General features: G+C 38.1%; 1 protein-coding gene and 1 long non-coding RNA gene across 5 annotated transcripts in view; both read right to left on the bottom strand.

Annotated features, from left to right (window-relative positions):
- Positions 1-15,900, bottom strand: part of LMAN2L (lectin, mannose binding 2 like) — a 102,086-nt gene that overhangs the window by 74,819 nt on the left and 11,367 nt on the right. For 3 of the 4 annotated variants that reach the window (XM_069071911.1, XM_069071910.1, XM_069071908.1), the window contains exon 5: positions 343-375. The exons of the other annotated variant lie outside the window; for it this stretch is intronic. In XM_069071911.1, the coding sequence (XP_068928012.1) occupies positions 343-375 (33 nt within the window). The remainder of the gene's footprint in view (positions 1-342; positions 376-15,900) is intronic. 4 annotated transcript variants of the gene reach the window in all.
- On the bottom strand, positions 11,755-15,895 carry LOC138149074 (uncharacterized). The gene is made up of 2 exons (XR_011165236.1): positions 12,542-15,895; positions 11,755-11,881 (listed from the first exon to the last, which is right to left on the bottom strand). It is a non-coding gene; the product is annotated as an uncharacterized lncRNA (long non-coding RNA).

The raw sequence follows: 15,900 nt of genomic DNA, 5'->3' as shown, positions 1-15,900 counted from the left end.
GAGAAGATACTATTAGCTTAACACCTAATTAATTCAACAAAGATTTCTATTAGCAATTCTTTGAATAGAGATGGTTGGATACTCACTCCAGAACAAGGCAAGTCTGGAGATGGTGAGAGACAGAATGATGATGGTTATAGAAACATAAAACATGCTATATTTTATCTGGGAAGCATCCCAGCTGGAGCTTGATGTCAAAAGTCAACATGCAGGTTTGTGCCTCAAAACAAGGCCAAGAATTAGTGATACCTGGGACACTAACACAAATCTGATACAAGACCAAATGCTGAAAGGACATACATGGGGATGAGGCATGGGAATGGTGTGTCAAGAATTGAGTACCTGAACTCCTGGAGAATATCTCCTCTTCTGGGCCTGGAGGGGTCCAGCAGTTATTACAAAAGAGAGGGCACAACAGGAGACAGGGTCAGAAAGAACTGGCCACTGAGGAAGCATGGCCAAGTTTTGGAGGATGAGTATCCTAACCTCAGACCTCCCCACCTCCCTGCCCAATAGGACTAAGGGATTTACCAACACATGCAGGGAGTACAAGAGAATGTAGTCCCCCACTCCTTTCTTAGAGGATCAAAAAGTCTGAATCCTGGGGCGGCCAGGTGGCGCAGTGAGTAAGAGCACCGGCCCCAGAGTCGGAATGACCTGCACCACACCCAGAAATAACTGGCCCGTGTAACCTTGAGCAAGTTACTTAACCCCAATTGCTTAAAAAAAAAAAAAAAACCTGAATCCTTTCCTGAGATTGGAGTGCTTCCACATTAAAGGAAGGCTGAATTCTTCTAACCCTGAAATGTTCTTTATTCTTTTCTTTGCCCTATTGTTTCAAACTCAGGATTCTAACTCTTGTCTAGAACGCAAGAATTTCATAAGAGTTTTTTAAAAAACCTGATATCAACAAATTAAGCACAAAGCACTTTACCCGACTGACCCCCCCAATGGGTACACTCCTATGATTTTCTGTCCCACACCACCTGCACAAGGTTGAAGTTCAAGTTGAGAAAGGCAGCACAGCAGATTAAAAAAAACTATTAGTTACACAGCTTTAATTATAAAAACTGTCATAATTTTGTGACTTCATACAGAAGACACTGAACTAAAACTCCAGCCTATTCCAGTGAGAACCATGAGGCTAGGAGTAAAAGTGGAAGAATATGGACAAGGGCAGGACTGGATTACCTAAAGCTAGAGAATCTCATCTCTATCTCATCCCCATAGTGTACAAAACCAGCTGGGAGTCTCCAATGACCCTGAGTCACACATTACTTATGTCCAGGGACAATATGTGGGAGATCACACTAACCTTTACTACTGGCAAGGCTTATCTGGAAAGTGGATTCTGTGATTATATGGTTGGGTCTAGTATACATTAGCATTCTCATTACTTTATCTTAATCTTGTAATCATGTAGTTAGTATTAAGACTTCAAACACTACTCGATTCACTGAAACCAGACAGGAGGTCTGACAAAAGGAATAAACCACTGAACCCTTACATGATACAATTTGGATTTGTTGCTCCATCCATCTTGATCTTAACTCTGTTATTAAGACATTGGGTCAAGCTGTATGTAAGGGTTCACATATGTCACTTAATCTGTGCAGATAGACAACTTGTCCTGAGAAAACTAGCTGAAGGGCAGAGATGTCAAGCCTAAAGGGCTCAGAAGTCCAATGAAGGGTGGTAGAGTATTTAAAAATGTAAAATGGAGATCTTCTCAGGTAATTTAAACATGACATAAGTATCTATTGGCCTGACTCTTTTGCCTACTTTGAGACAGATAGAACCTGATGAGACTGCATCACTACAAAAACTCTTTAAATCAAATTTTAAGGACCTCTGTACCAAAAACTGGCATTCAGAAAAAGTCCAGAGTGAGATACATAAAGAAATATAAAAACAAATAAGATCATACCTATGGAAGCAGGAGCATTATTTCCCTAGGAACACAGTCCTTTTCAGCAGAGAGAATGATAAAAAAGGATAAAAGTCTGAAAGGGGATACTGATGGTAAAGAGTGAAAGGACTGGGGCAGCTAGGTGGCACAGTGAATAGAGCACTGGCCATGGAGTCAAGAAGACCTGAGTACAAATCCAGCCTCAGACACTTAACACAAAAACTAGCCATGTGACCCTGGGCAAGTCACCTAACCCCAAATGCCCTTCAAAAAAAAAGCAAAAAAAAAAGAGTGAAAGGATCAAGAGAATCATGTAACTGAAACGCAACAGCACTACATGTTGATAGACACATATGAGTATATATAGGTAAATGTGTACACATTCATGTATCTGTGTACATATGTTTGAGAATAATGGATATGTGTATATGTGGTATGAGTATATAGATATAATATGAGCATATATACAGGCACTTGTGATCATAGTTTTTCTTTGTCTACAAAGAAATTATTAGTCACTGGAAAAATCAAAGAGCAGAATTTAAGTGCACAGCAACATGGAGTACGTACTTAGTAAATGCTTACTAATTTCTTGTAGGAACTTAATTTTGATCTGAACTGAAAGTATTCCTAATTTAGGACACCTTAATACTCTATAAAGTTTCCCAGAACAAGTAAGCTAGATTTATAAGGAGGCTTGCCTGCAAGGTGATTTTTTTTGTTTTAAGTAGTTTCTACAGAAATATCACCACCTTTCCTCATGAGCGCCCATATGTGTTAAAGAAGCAGACAGCATTTCTGGAAATCAGCAGTGCATTTTTATAAGTGTAATAGAAATAACTCAGGTAAAAGCTAGTCAGCTCTATAGTTACAAATACTGTTACGTATGGATACTACTGGGTTATTCGTAATGCAACAATAAGAATCTTTTAGAAAAGAATTCCACAGCCTTCCAGGCCTAGATAATAGCTGGTAATGAATGTACCTATGATACATGACATTGCTAATAACATGAAAATTAGAGGTAGTCTCAGTTTTATTATAGTGCAAAGGTAAAAAATGAATGATTTACATTTGACCACAACTCTAAAAAAGTAAAAAGCGATAGATTTGCTTAAGAAAATCATTATGATGGAGTCCTTGACTCTGAATTCTTATGAAATGAAATGTTAATGACTACACATGTATAACCTATATTGAACTGATTGCCTTCTCAATGGAGAGTGGAGGTTGGGGAGGGAGGAAGGGAGAGAATTTAGAACTCAAAGTTTTAAAAAGGAATGCTAAAAACTGTTTTTATATGTAACTGGGGAAAAATAAAATACTAAAAGTTTTTTTTAAAAAAGGAATGGAATGTACAGAATGTATAGATGGATGTACAGAAGAAAAAATTTATAAAGGAATTTTCTCATAGGTATGTCTCAGAGTCGGTGATTGTAAGATAGCTAACAAAGGCATTCTGGTTTTAAAACTTAGCAAAACTTTTTAAAATTTCAAACTAATGTAATTTAGAAAAAAAATGAGGTACCAAAAATGAAGCTTTAACAAAAGGAGTAAACAATAATATAACTGGGGCAAGTACTCTCTATTCAACAGCCTGGAAAGCAATTTGGCAAAAATTAGGTTCACACTGAACAATTTTTGCCATACCACAATAAGCTCAAAATAGATATATAACCTAAATATAAAAGGTCACATCATAAAAAGAAGTAGAGAAGAATGAAAGGAAGGGAGAAGTCCTTAACTAATCAAGGGATACAGGTGATCATGAATTTTGATTACCTGAAATTAAAAAGCTTTTGTGGGAACAAAGTCAATACAGGTAAAACAGTAGAAGCAGTTAATTGGGGGAAAAATCCTTGCAACAAATACCTGATAAAGTTTTGATATCCCAGATATATAGAAAATTGATTCAAATCTATAAGAACAAAAGACTAAGAAGATGGTACAGTGAGGAGCAGTAAAGCTCAACTCTCTCACCCAAATACTCCAGCAATCATTAAGAAAGAACACCAGATGGGTCACCTGAGTAACAAAAGGAGGATTACACATTTTCTCTGATCCTATGACCTCTCAAACTTCTTCAAAACAGAAATTATGCCCCCAAGATAAAGCAACTTCAGCTGTCTCCATGGTCTGGGACACCCGGAATCCAAAAGATTCTTTTTTTTTAAAACCCACTATGAACTGATGTTCACTCAGCACCCTTCCTCCCCCTTCCATGAAGTGAGGCTGCTCTAGCAGACCCAAAGACCTGATGTAAGCTTACAACAAAACCTATCTGCACACCTTGTCCTCCTCCCCCCTTCCAGAACAGCAGAGGTCCCACATCTCTATGTTCAGGTCACACAGGACCAGCATTACAAAGCTCTGAACTGCCGGTACCTGGGGAACAAATAAACCTCCTTAGCAACAATGTGGCAGCTCTCTGAACTGCGAGGGCAGACAACCCCTACCAAAGCACACACAAGATTTATTATAGAAGTTCAATTACAAAGTGCTCTTTAAAGAAATAAAGAATAAATTAAATAGCTAGAAGAATATTCAGTGTTCATGGCCAGGCCTTGCCAATATAATCAAAATGACAATATTACTAAAATTAATTTACATTTTTAATGCTATACCAATCAAATTATTAAGGAAATACTTTATAGGACTTGATAAAAAACAAAATTCACTTGGAAATACAAAAGATCTAGAACATCAAGGGAATGCTGAATGAAGTAGGGATGAAGAGAGAATGGCACTTCCAGAACTCAAACTATTATAAAGCAACAGTCATCAAAACTGTCTGGTATTGATGGAAAATAGAGAGACAGATCAATTGAAGAGTTTAGACATGGGAGAATCAGAAACAACAGAACTCAATCTAATATTTGATAAAGTTGAAAATATGAATTACTGAGGAAAAAACTCCTTATTTGATAAAAACTGCTAGAAAAAAAAGGAAAGCAGGCTGGCAGAAAATGTGTGTACACCACACATTGCAATATATTATAAAAAGAAACATGACCTTAATAATAGAGATCATACTATAAAAAAAATTAGTAGAAGAAAAACAGATCATATACCTATCAGAGCTATGGAGAGGAGATGTATTCTTTTTTTTTCTTTTTGGAGGGAGGAAGGCGGGGCACTTGGGGTTAAGTGATTTGCCCAAGGTCACATGGCTAGTAAGTGTTAAGTGTCTGGGGGGGGGAAGGGCTCTGTGTTCACTGCACCACCTAGCCACCCCACAGGAGATGTATTCTTAACCAAACAAGAGATAGAGGCAATTACAAAAGATAAAATAGTTAACTTTGATTACTTAAAACAGAAAAGTTTCTACATAAACAAAATAAATACACTTAAGATGAGAAGGAAAGTGGTTGAATGGGGAAAAATCTTTGTATCAAATTTCTCTGATGAGTTTGGTATCCAAGATATAGCAAGATATAGTAGATATACATAAGACTAACAGCCATTCCTCAAGAGATAAGTGGCCAAAGGATATGAAGAAACAGTTCTCAAAAGAACAGTGAAGTATTCACAACCCCAAGAAACAATGTTCCAGATCACTAACAACAGGACAAATGTATATCAACACAATCCTGAGGTTTTACCTTACAGGTTGCAAATTGGCAAAAAATGACCCAAAAAGGGGCGGCCAGGTAGCACAGCGAGTAAGAGCACCGGCTCCAGTGTTGAGAAGACCTGGAGATCTAGTCCCGGGCTCAGACACTCAGCACCCACCCAGAAACACCTGGCCGTGTAACCTTGAATAAGTTACTTAACCCCAATTGCTTAGGGGCGGCCAAGTGGCTCAGTGAGTAAGAGCACCGGCTCCAGTGTCGGGATGACCTGGATCAAATCCAGGCTCAGATACTCAGCACCACACCCAGAAATAACTGGCCGTGTAACCTTGAGCAAGTTACTTAACCCCGATTGCTTTAAAAAAAAAAAAAATGACCCAAAAAATGGCAACAGTCAATGCTGGAGAGGTTGTGGGAAGACAGGTACCCTCTGTTAATGGAGCTTTGAAATAGTACAACCATTTTAGAAAACAATTTGGAATTATACAAATAAAGCAATTAAAAAGTCTATGCCCTTTAAACCATAGACTCCATTAATGGGTTCATACCCTAAGAAAGCCATTGATAAGAAAAAAGTCTGTGGGGAGCCAATTTTGGGGAGCCCTGCAGCAGGGCTGAGAAAGAATCACTGGAGGCTGTTAGTGTATGAAGAGACTCTCTGAATGGTGAAAGTGAACTTTATTACCCTGCCTCCAGGCTTTTATAGGACACTCTTTGTCCCAGGCCTTGGGTATAAATGCCTTGCTTATCTCGAGGCTCTAATCCTCATACCTGTATGCTTCCCAGGAGGATGGGGAACCTACTCAAGCCATCAGCAGGCCCAGAACACCTGAGAGGGCTTGTTCGGCTGTCAGGGTCCGAGTCCCACTTGCCTGTGGTCCTCAACATAAGTCTCCATATAACTCCAAAATATTTGTAGCAGCACTTTTTGTGATAGCTAAAAATTGAAAAGTAAATACCCATCAATTGTGGAATGGCTAAACAAATTGCAGTAGATAAATTTACAATGGAATATTACAGTGCTGCAATACATGATGTATGTGATGAATACTGAGAAGCATAGAAAAATCTATATGAAATGGCACAGAGTGAAGTTAAGTAGAGCAAAGAAAATATACACACTAAAAAAATAAAAAGTAAATATAACAAAATTGTAAGGTTCAAGCAGGACTCAAATGGAGAGAAATGAGAGGATACCTCCAAACCTACCCTTTCAGGGAGGTAGGAGGTCAATAGGTATTATATATGCACATATTTTCAGACTTTTTCAATGTATCAATCAGTTGTACTGGTTTTTTTTCTCTTTCTAAAATATACTATTTTTTTTTTACTTTTTGGAGGGCCATTGGGGTTAAGTGACTTGCCCAAGGTCACACGGCTACTTTTTTGTGTCACGTGTCTGAGGCCAGATCCAAACCCAGGTCCTCCTGACTCCAGGGCTGGTGCTCTATTCACTGCACCACCTAGTCACCCCCAAAATTCTATTTCTTATATGAGATGGCTATGAGGGGGAAAAGGAAGGATACTTGGGGTAAATATGATGATATAAGAAAGGAAATATATCAAAAAACACTTATTTAAGGAAAAAAATAACACCAGATTGAATGGTAATAGAGAAATCAAATTTTAAAATTATAGTGGGTGCCTTTTTCTAGCCAAGGTTAACACAGATCACCACTGGAGAAGGAATATAGGCAGGAAGGCCCAAAGCCTTCCACCAAGAAAGGAGGGCTGCTAAGTACACAGCTGTGTACTTAGGGCAGCAAGCACTCCATTCTGCAACTGAACCTGCTGCAGAGATCAGACCCTGGATGCCTGAGCAGGGAGCACTCTGGCCCCAGGGGTGGCCTGCTGTGGTCACTCTGGTCCTTCAATACATAGAGTATTCCAGATAAGGATCACAGATCAGAGAGGAAGCCTACAACCCTGTCACTCTGACCCAATAGTACCTTCAAGCAACCTAATAGGGTCACAGGAGTAATAATTTTACATAGAGCCAAGATTCCAAGTCAAGTCTTCTGACTCCAAACCTAGATTTGTTTCCACTACACCATGCTACCTTAATCACTAGGCCTGTATCACTAGAGAAATCTGCTCCTATTCTAGATGTATGTTTTTATGAGGTTTATGTTTTTAATTTCTTAACGTGTACACACTGCTAGATTTCAATGTCTGTTTGACACCGTGGGAGACAGAAGCCCATGAAGTTTGGCAAGACTCAATTCAACTATACAACTATTTATTAAGTACCTATGATGTGCAAGGTATTGTGCCAGTTCAGGGGATACAAAGACAAAAATCAAACAGTCTCTGTGCTCAAAGAGTTTATAAATTCTATTAGGGAGAATACATGATTTACACAAGTAAGTAATATGAAGTTTATAAAAGGTGATACATAATAATTTCAAGAAGAAAGGAATGATAATAACTCAGGAATCAAGAAAGGCCTTATGGGGAATAGGTTAGACATGTGCAACTAGCAGCTCTTGTCATGATGGCAAAATATCGGAAATTGAGGGGATGTTCCTCAATTGAAGAATGGCTGAACAAGCTATGGTATACGAATGTAATGGAATACTAATGTGCAATAAGAAATGATGAGCAGCAGATTTCAGAAAAACCTGAAAAGACTTGTATGAACTGATACAGAGTGAAATGAATAGAATCAGGAAAACGTTGTACACAGGATCAGCAACACTGCATGATAATCAACTATGAATGACTTAATTCTTCTCAGCAATACAATGATCCAAGATAAGTATAAAGGACTCACAAAGGAAAATGCTCTCTACATCCAGATAAAAAAGTGATGGACCCTGAACACAGAAAGAAGAATACTTTTTTCACTTCCTTTTTTTCATATTTTTTTCCTTTTGATCTGTTTCATTTTTCATAACTGTGACTAATATACAAATGTTTTACATAATTGCACATATATAACCTATATCAAATTGCCTGCCATTTTAGGAAAGGAGGAGGGGATGGAGGGAGGGAGAAAAATTTGGAACTCAAAGTCTTGTAAAAAATGAATGCTAAAAATTGTCTTGACCTATAATTGGGAAAAAAATAAAATACTACTAAAAAAAGAGGGAGGCCCTTATGCAGAAGGTAGCACCTGGGCTGTGTTCTGTAAGGAAACTGGGATTTCTACAATCTAGATGTGAGTGAGGAGGGTATTCCAAACATGGGTAGGATCACTTGTGAAAATTCAGAGGCAGGAGATGGAATGTCATCTACTACAAGATTAAGCTAAATAAAACCATTTATAGGCAAACTAGTAAACCCTGAAAAGAAAATACTTGAAGGGGAATAATATAAAACACTATCATAAATGTGGTAGAAACTATATTGTATAGGGCTTTAAATGCCAGACTGAAGGTTTTATATTTTATTTTAGAATAGGAAGCTATTGAAGATTTTTTTTTTGACATACTCAGATCCATGTTTTAGAAATGTCAATTTGGAAGTTGTGTGAAGGATGGATTAGAAAGGGAGAAACTGGAAGCAAGGAGATCAATTAGGAGGCTAATGTCTAGTTAGGAGAGGATAAGTTTCTGAATGAGGGGAATGAATGGCGGAAAAAAATGGATGGACATTTTCTTAGCAGGCTCAATCTTGAATGTAGTGATCAGAAGCAGGGTAGGCAGAAGTAAGTAAATAGTTGTGCGAATTTATCACAGGGCTTAGGATGGCCTGTGTTTTATAGGTTCCAAACCTACAACTAGCTTTAACTACAACCTGTTAAGTCTGATACCTGCCAGGGTTGGCATGGGGGCAGAAAAAAAATAAAGACTGAAGGTAATTACACGGCTGAAAACCACCATACATTTGGACTGACCTTCAGAGAAATACAGGATGTTTGCATAGTAGTATCAGCAAATATTATGCTCAATAAAATCAAAGGACATCACATAATATGGGGGTTAAGGTTATAATCCCCAAAATCAAAAAGGCTGAGGAGTGGAAATATGTCCTAAAACATAAAATGCTGAGATCTGTGATATTTACATAAAATTCCAGGATCCAGCTATACATAAATTCTTGCTACATGACTTAAACATGAAGGGTGACATCATAAATATATTAGAGGAGCAAGAAAGAAAAACTAACTTTCAGATTCATAGATATGGGAAAAGAGAGAATTAGAGAAGACAAAATGAATAATTTTAATTATAGAAAAACTTTTTGCACAAACAAAATAAAAGCAGCTAAAATTAAAAGGAAAACAGATAACTGGGGGAAAAATCTTTGGAGGACATTTCTCTAATAAAGGTCTTATATCGGGGGTGGCTAGGTGGCTTAGAGAATAGAGCACTGGCCCTGGAGTCAGGAGGACCTGAGTTCAAATTTGGCCTCAGACACAACACAAAAGCTAGATGTGTGACCTTGGGCAAGTCACTTAACCCCAACTGCCCTCCAAAAAGCAAAATAAAATAAAATAAAAGTCTTATATCTAAGAAACTGATTGAAATTTTAAAATAGCCATTCCCTAACAGATAAATTGGCAAATAGGAACAGGCAGCTTTATTCAAAGGAAAAAAATTTCTTCAAAGGAAGACATCTAAGCTCTCAAAAGCCATATGAAAAAATGCTGCAAATGACTAATAAGCAGTGATTGGTACATATTAAAGAAACTCAGGTTTCACCTGATTTCCATGATATAGGTTAAAATAAATACATAAAAGCTAGCCTTTATATAGTGCTTTAAAGTTTGCAATGTGCCTTACAAATATTATTTCTTTTTATCCTTACAACAATATAGAAATCGGATCCCATTATTGTCTCCATTTTACAAATGAGGAAACTGAGGCAGATAACAGCTAAGTGACTTGCTCAAAATCATACAGCTAATAAGTGACTGAGGCTAGATTTGAACTCAGGACTTCCTAACAGCAGACCTAACACCACATCTACTGTGCCACAAAAAAAGACAAAAAAGGAAAATGCTAAATGTTGAGAGGCAGTGGGAAAACAGGTACTGTTAGCTGAGCTATGAATCAATCAAGTTATTCTGGAATTTAGCCAATTTAGAAACATGCACACACACACAAATCACTAGAATCTATACATACCCTTTGACCCAGCAATACAACTATTAGGCCTATAGCCTCAGAAATTAAAGAAAGAAAAAAAGGACATATATGTACAAGATTTGTAATAGCAGCTCTGGAATCTAAAGCAGAGGGTGCCCATCTATTGGAGGAAGGCTAAAAAAATTATGGTGTATAATTGAAATATTACCTTTTTGTACGAAATTATTAAATTGACAGTTTCAGAGAAACGTAGCAAGACATTATAAAGTGATACATAGTGAAGTGAGCAGAACCAGAAAAATAATTTATATATTAACAACATTATAAAGAAAAAAACTTTGAAAGATTTGAGAACTCTGATGAACACAATGACTGACTATGATTCTAGAGGACTAATGATGAAGCAAGCTACTCTTCTCTTGACAGAGAGGTGACAGAATCAAGATGCAGAAAATAAGACATTTTCAGACACAGACAATGTAGGAATTTGTTTGGTTTGATTACGCATACTGTTTAAAAGGCTTTCTTCTCCCTTTTCTTCCTCCAAGGCAGGGAATATGCTTGAGACTAAGAAGGAAAAGGATAGAGTAGCCAAAAAAACAGAGAGTCAAGGTATATTTTTTAAAATGTAGAGAAAAAATAGAAGAAAGACCAGAAAGAAGTACTGAAGACACCTTTGAGAGCTTCAGGTTAAACTTATTATATACTTGGGAAAAAAAAAAGCTGTCCATAAGAGATCTACAGTCCTGTGCACTATCCTCTTACTCTGTTCTATGTATATGGAAATGTACATTTTACATGGTGTTTAAATTGCAAATAAAAATCAAATTTAAAAAATATTTCCAGACCTTTCCATCTACACTGCAGGTAGACTTTTACTATCTCCCCCAGCTGGAGTATAAACTTCTTGAGACCAAAGCCTCTTGTCTTTTTTACCCAGATGCCCAGTGTTTAGTATAACTTTGCAAATAGTAAGTATTTAAAAACTGATCTTTCCTTCTTTTCTTTCATTCATTCATCCACCCCCAGTTTTTTTGAAGAGATCCTATAAGAGCTATACTCCTGTCTTTTCCATCAAGCAAAGTCTCTTGTCCTAATTACAACATTACTCTCTAAAACAATACTTTTGAGTTCACTGAAACTTTAAGTAAACTTCCCATTTTCATGTGAGAAACTGCTGACCATCAGCTGAGGGCTTTGTGATTCAAAAACAAAGAAGACTGGAACAAGTATGTAATCAGTATTTATACAAATCTTTATAACCCTGGTAATTTCTATGTGACCTATATGGCTAACAAATAATACCCTTCTGGCTTTCAGCTTTTCTCCCAGGCTCAGTGCCAGGTTCTGCTGCTTCAGTCGCATCCCTGAAACAAGACAGTGAAGGTTGGAGTCAATGGATTTGGCCATACTGGGCACTTGGTGACCAGGACTGCATTCACCTCAGGTGGAGTAGACATCATGGCCATCAATGACCCCTTCATTGACCTCAACTACATGGTTTATATGTTTCAATATGATTCTACCCATAGCAAGTTCAAGGGCATTCTCAAGGCTGAGAATGGGAAGCTGGCAATCAATGGAAAAATCTTACCATCTTCTGGAGTGGGGGGGGGATCCCACCAATATTAAATGGGGAGATGCTGGAGTCAAGTATGTTGTAGAGTCCACTAGAATCTTTACCACCATGGAAAAGACAGGCTCACTTGAAGGGTGGAGCCAAGTGGGTCATCATCTCTGTCCCTTCTGTTGATGCCCCAATGTTCATGATGGGAGTGAATCATAAGAAACATGATAATTCCCTTAAGATTGTCAGTAATGCCTCCTGCATTACCAACTGCTTAGCCCCCTTAGCCAAGGTGATTCATGACAACTTTGGCGTGGTGGAAGGACACGACTACAGTCTATGCCATTACTGCTACCCAGAAGACAGTGGATGGCCCCTCTGGTAAGCTGTGGCATGATAGGAGTGGTACTGCCCAAAACATCATCCACTGGTGTTTGTAAGGCTATAGGCAAGGTCATACCTGAGCTGAGTAGGAAGCTCATAGGCATGTCCTTCTGTGTTCCTACTCCCAATGTATCTGTTATGGATCTGACCTGCCACCTGGAAAATATGCCAAATATGATGATATTAAGAAAGTGGTAAGGCAAGCATCAGAAGGACCCTTAAAGGCATCTTGGGCACACAGAGGACCAGATTGTATCCTGCAACTTTAACAGCAACACCCACTCTTCTACCTTTGATAGTGGCACCAGTGTTGTCCTCAAAAACCATTCTGTCAAGTTCATTTCTTAGTATGACAATGAATATATAGCAACCATGTAGTAGATAGACCTCATGGTCTACATAGTCTCCAAGGAACAAAGTGGAAAGTCATGGACCTTCATTCTCAGTCAAAAAAAGGAGATCTACCACTGGGGAGCCTACACTTCTAAGCTACATTCCCACACCAGGGATTCCGTATCCCATTCACATCCTCGTCCCAAAGCACCTGAGTAGTAGTGGGGAGAAATCTAGAATCCTGTATTGTGTACCATCAATAAAGGCACCACATTCAATGCAAAAAAAATAATAATATCCTTCTCTCTCACAGAGAAATGAAGCTATGAAAATTTGAGTGTCCCTATGCCAGAAAAATGCCTAAAACTCCAGGCATGTACTCACCTCTCATGTATTTTTCTCATGAGTTTTTGATCATCATTATCTTCTTTGTATTATAATTCCAAAATCAAAATAGAAATAGTTGATATTTACAGAGTAACATTTTAAAGTTTGCAAAATGACTTAAGACACATTATCTCATTTGATCCTCATAATGCTGGGAGTAGGAGTTACTATTATCCCCATTTTATCTTTAGGGTGGGAATCTACTTTTCTCAGACATACTGGTGATTTGGTAATAGATCAAAAAATCATACATCTAATCCTGGAAGGGACTTCTCAGAGTTGCCCCTGGTCACCCCAGCTACCTACGCTAGCTAGGTGCTGTGGATAGAGTGCCAGGCCAGTAGTCAGAAAGATCCAAGTTTCAAATACAGCCTCAGACATTTCCTAGCTCTGTGATCCTGGGCAAGTCATTTAACCTCTATCTGAATCAGTTTCCTCATCCATAAAATGGGGAAAATAATACCACCTACCTTTCAGGCTTGTTGTGAGATATTAACTGCAATGAGCTTAGCACAGCGCCTAGCACATAGTAAGCACTATATAAATGTTAGCTATTAAAATTAAGGTCTGAGGCAGAATTCAAACTCAGATCTCTTCTGCCTTTACTATACCACGTTTCCTGGGAACAGGGAAGAAAGAGAAGTCATGTGTGCTCTCACAGAAGAGCCTCAATCAGTGACGTGCTACAGCAGTGATGGGGCACTTCCTACCCACCACCATTTTTCTGTGCCTCATTTTACTGCATGGCAAAGTCAGGGTCACAACAAGTTCAATATGCACCCATCTATCTCCTGCTTGTGTCAGTGGATTATAGGTATGTACATCATGACATGAACAGAACACAAAAGGGTTTTGGTTGCTGGGTTTGTTTTGGAGGGGGAGAGGTAGCCATAATACCTTACAACCAATTAACTTTGTTACCTTAACAGTTTGATAAGCAGTATCCCAAGGAATGGATATAAAATCTAAGTTCAGATAGCATTTGTCTTCTCAACATAGGGAAGTTACATACAGTGGAAAAAACACAGGGTCTAGAGTTAAAGGGCATGCCTTTAAATCCCTTCTCTGGTGATTATTACTTGTGTGATCTTGGGCAAGTCACTTAAACTCCCTGGGCCTAAGTTTCCTCATCTGTTAACTAAGGGGTCTGAAGTCCTATGAACTTTTCACCAAATCATCAGTGTATCTAAAAAAAGCAGCCTCAAAATCTCAAGGAGAGAGCTGCCTCCTCAAAAGTAAAAACCAAATGAAGAAAAAGAACCTGAGAGTAGTTACAAAACAATTCCAAGGCCAAAAAAAAAGCCTAAGAAAAAAATAGCAACTGTGCCTCCTGGCCTGTTTTGATATTGAAAATACTGATGATGACCATGAAAAAACTGCTGTGACTCCACATGAACTCAGCTCGGTCTTTAAAGAAATTGCAGTATGGCTTGGGTCAACAGACTTACCCTGCTCCCTGGACACCCTATTCTAGTGAAAACGACCTACTTCTTACTACTCCCTGAACTACACATTGCACCTCCCACTTCTGCACCTTTGTACAGGTTACCCTTCCCCCATACCCAAAATGCACATTCTTCCTATTTTGACTTGTAAGAATCCTTTTCTTCCTTAAGGTTCAACTCAGAATATTTCCTAGGGAAGCCTTTTCTCAAGTTGTTCCTGTTCTTCCCCTTCTCAAATTATTGTGTATTTGCATGTATGTACACACACACACGCACATGCACTCACTTATAAAATGTCATATCCTCCTAGCAGAATGTAAGCTTCTTACAGGCAGGGACTTATTTCATTTTGTCTTTGTATCCCCAAAACCCAGGATATAATCAGTAAATCACACTTACAGAATTCAATTGAACCTCTACATCTTAGAATCCTTTTTCAGGGCTAACAACCTCTCTCTTTAGCATAAAAAAATAACTTGACACATCGATCCCACAAATAAAGCACAAAGAGGCTATAATTTTAAAAACAGAAGACAGTCCCATTGCTATGTAGCAGAATGAGTTTACCCACTAAGGTCTCCCTTTCCAACTTTTACAATGAGCTTTTACTTTACTCCCATCTCTGTCTTTCTTCTTACACAATCTTCTTACTCATGTAATCAGTAAAAGAAACCAAATTACATCATAATCTTTCTTGCCCCCAACATCAGTCCCATAGAGCAGAAATAAACAATTCTACTTTCTGTTGCCTATTTAAAGAGAGCTGAGGAACCCTGAAAGAAACAGCAGTTTCTTCACATGATCATATTCTAAAGCAGAAAATTGCTGGGGTTCTAAGACCATTTTCCTATGTAGGCTTTCATATAGAAGACAGTACCTGCTCTTTAGCTTTGAGGGTATGAAGATAGGGATAGCAGCAGAAGAAAAAAGATCATTCATATTAGTTTATATATGTGTGCATACAGGCACTCACGAACACAAACAGACAAGTATGAAGCACAATAATTAGTGAGAGAAATATGAACAAGTTAATCAGGGCTATGAAAAATAGTTCACATATGAAATGTGAACAACAGTTGATGCAAGAGAAAAAGCCCAAATCTATAACCAATATTCTTTCTCCTTTACAAAAAACAATTTCTAAAGTTTAACAGACTAGGCAAATAAGGTAAATTATTCTCTATTCAATCACCTTCCCAAACCTTTTCCCATCAACTTTCCTAGGGAATGGGAATTGTGAAATCCGTTGTATGTTTTGCCACTTGTTCTT

Source organism: Petaurus breviceps, unplaced genomic scaffold (assembly GCF_028583685.1).
Source record: "Petaurus breviceps papuanus isolate PSGF00001 unplaced genomic scaffold, PetGlider_PUasm1.0 90845, whole genome shotgun sequence".
NCBI classification, from domain to species: Eukaryota; Metazoa; Chordata; class Mammalia; order Diprotodontia; family Petauridae; genus Petaurus; species Petaurus breviceps.
This window is presented reverse-complemented; position numbering and strand designations above follow the sequence as displayed.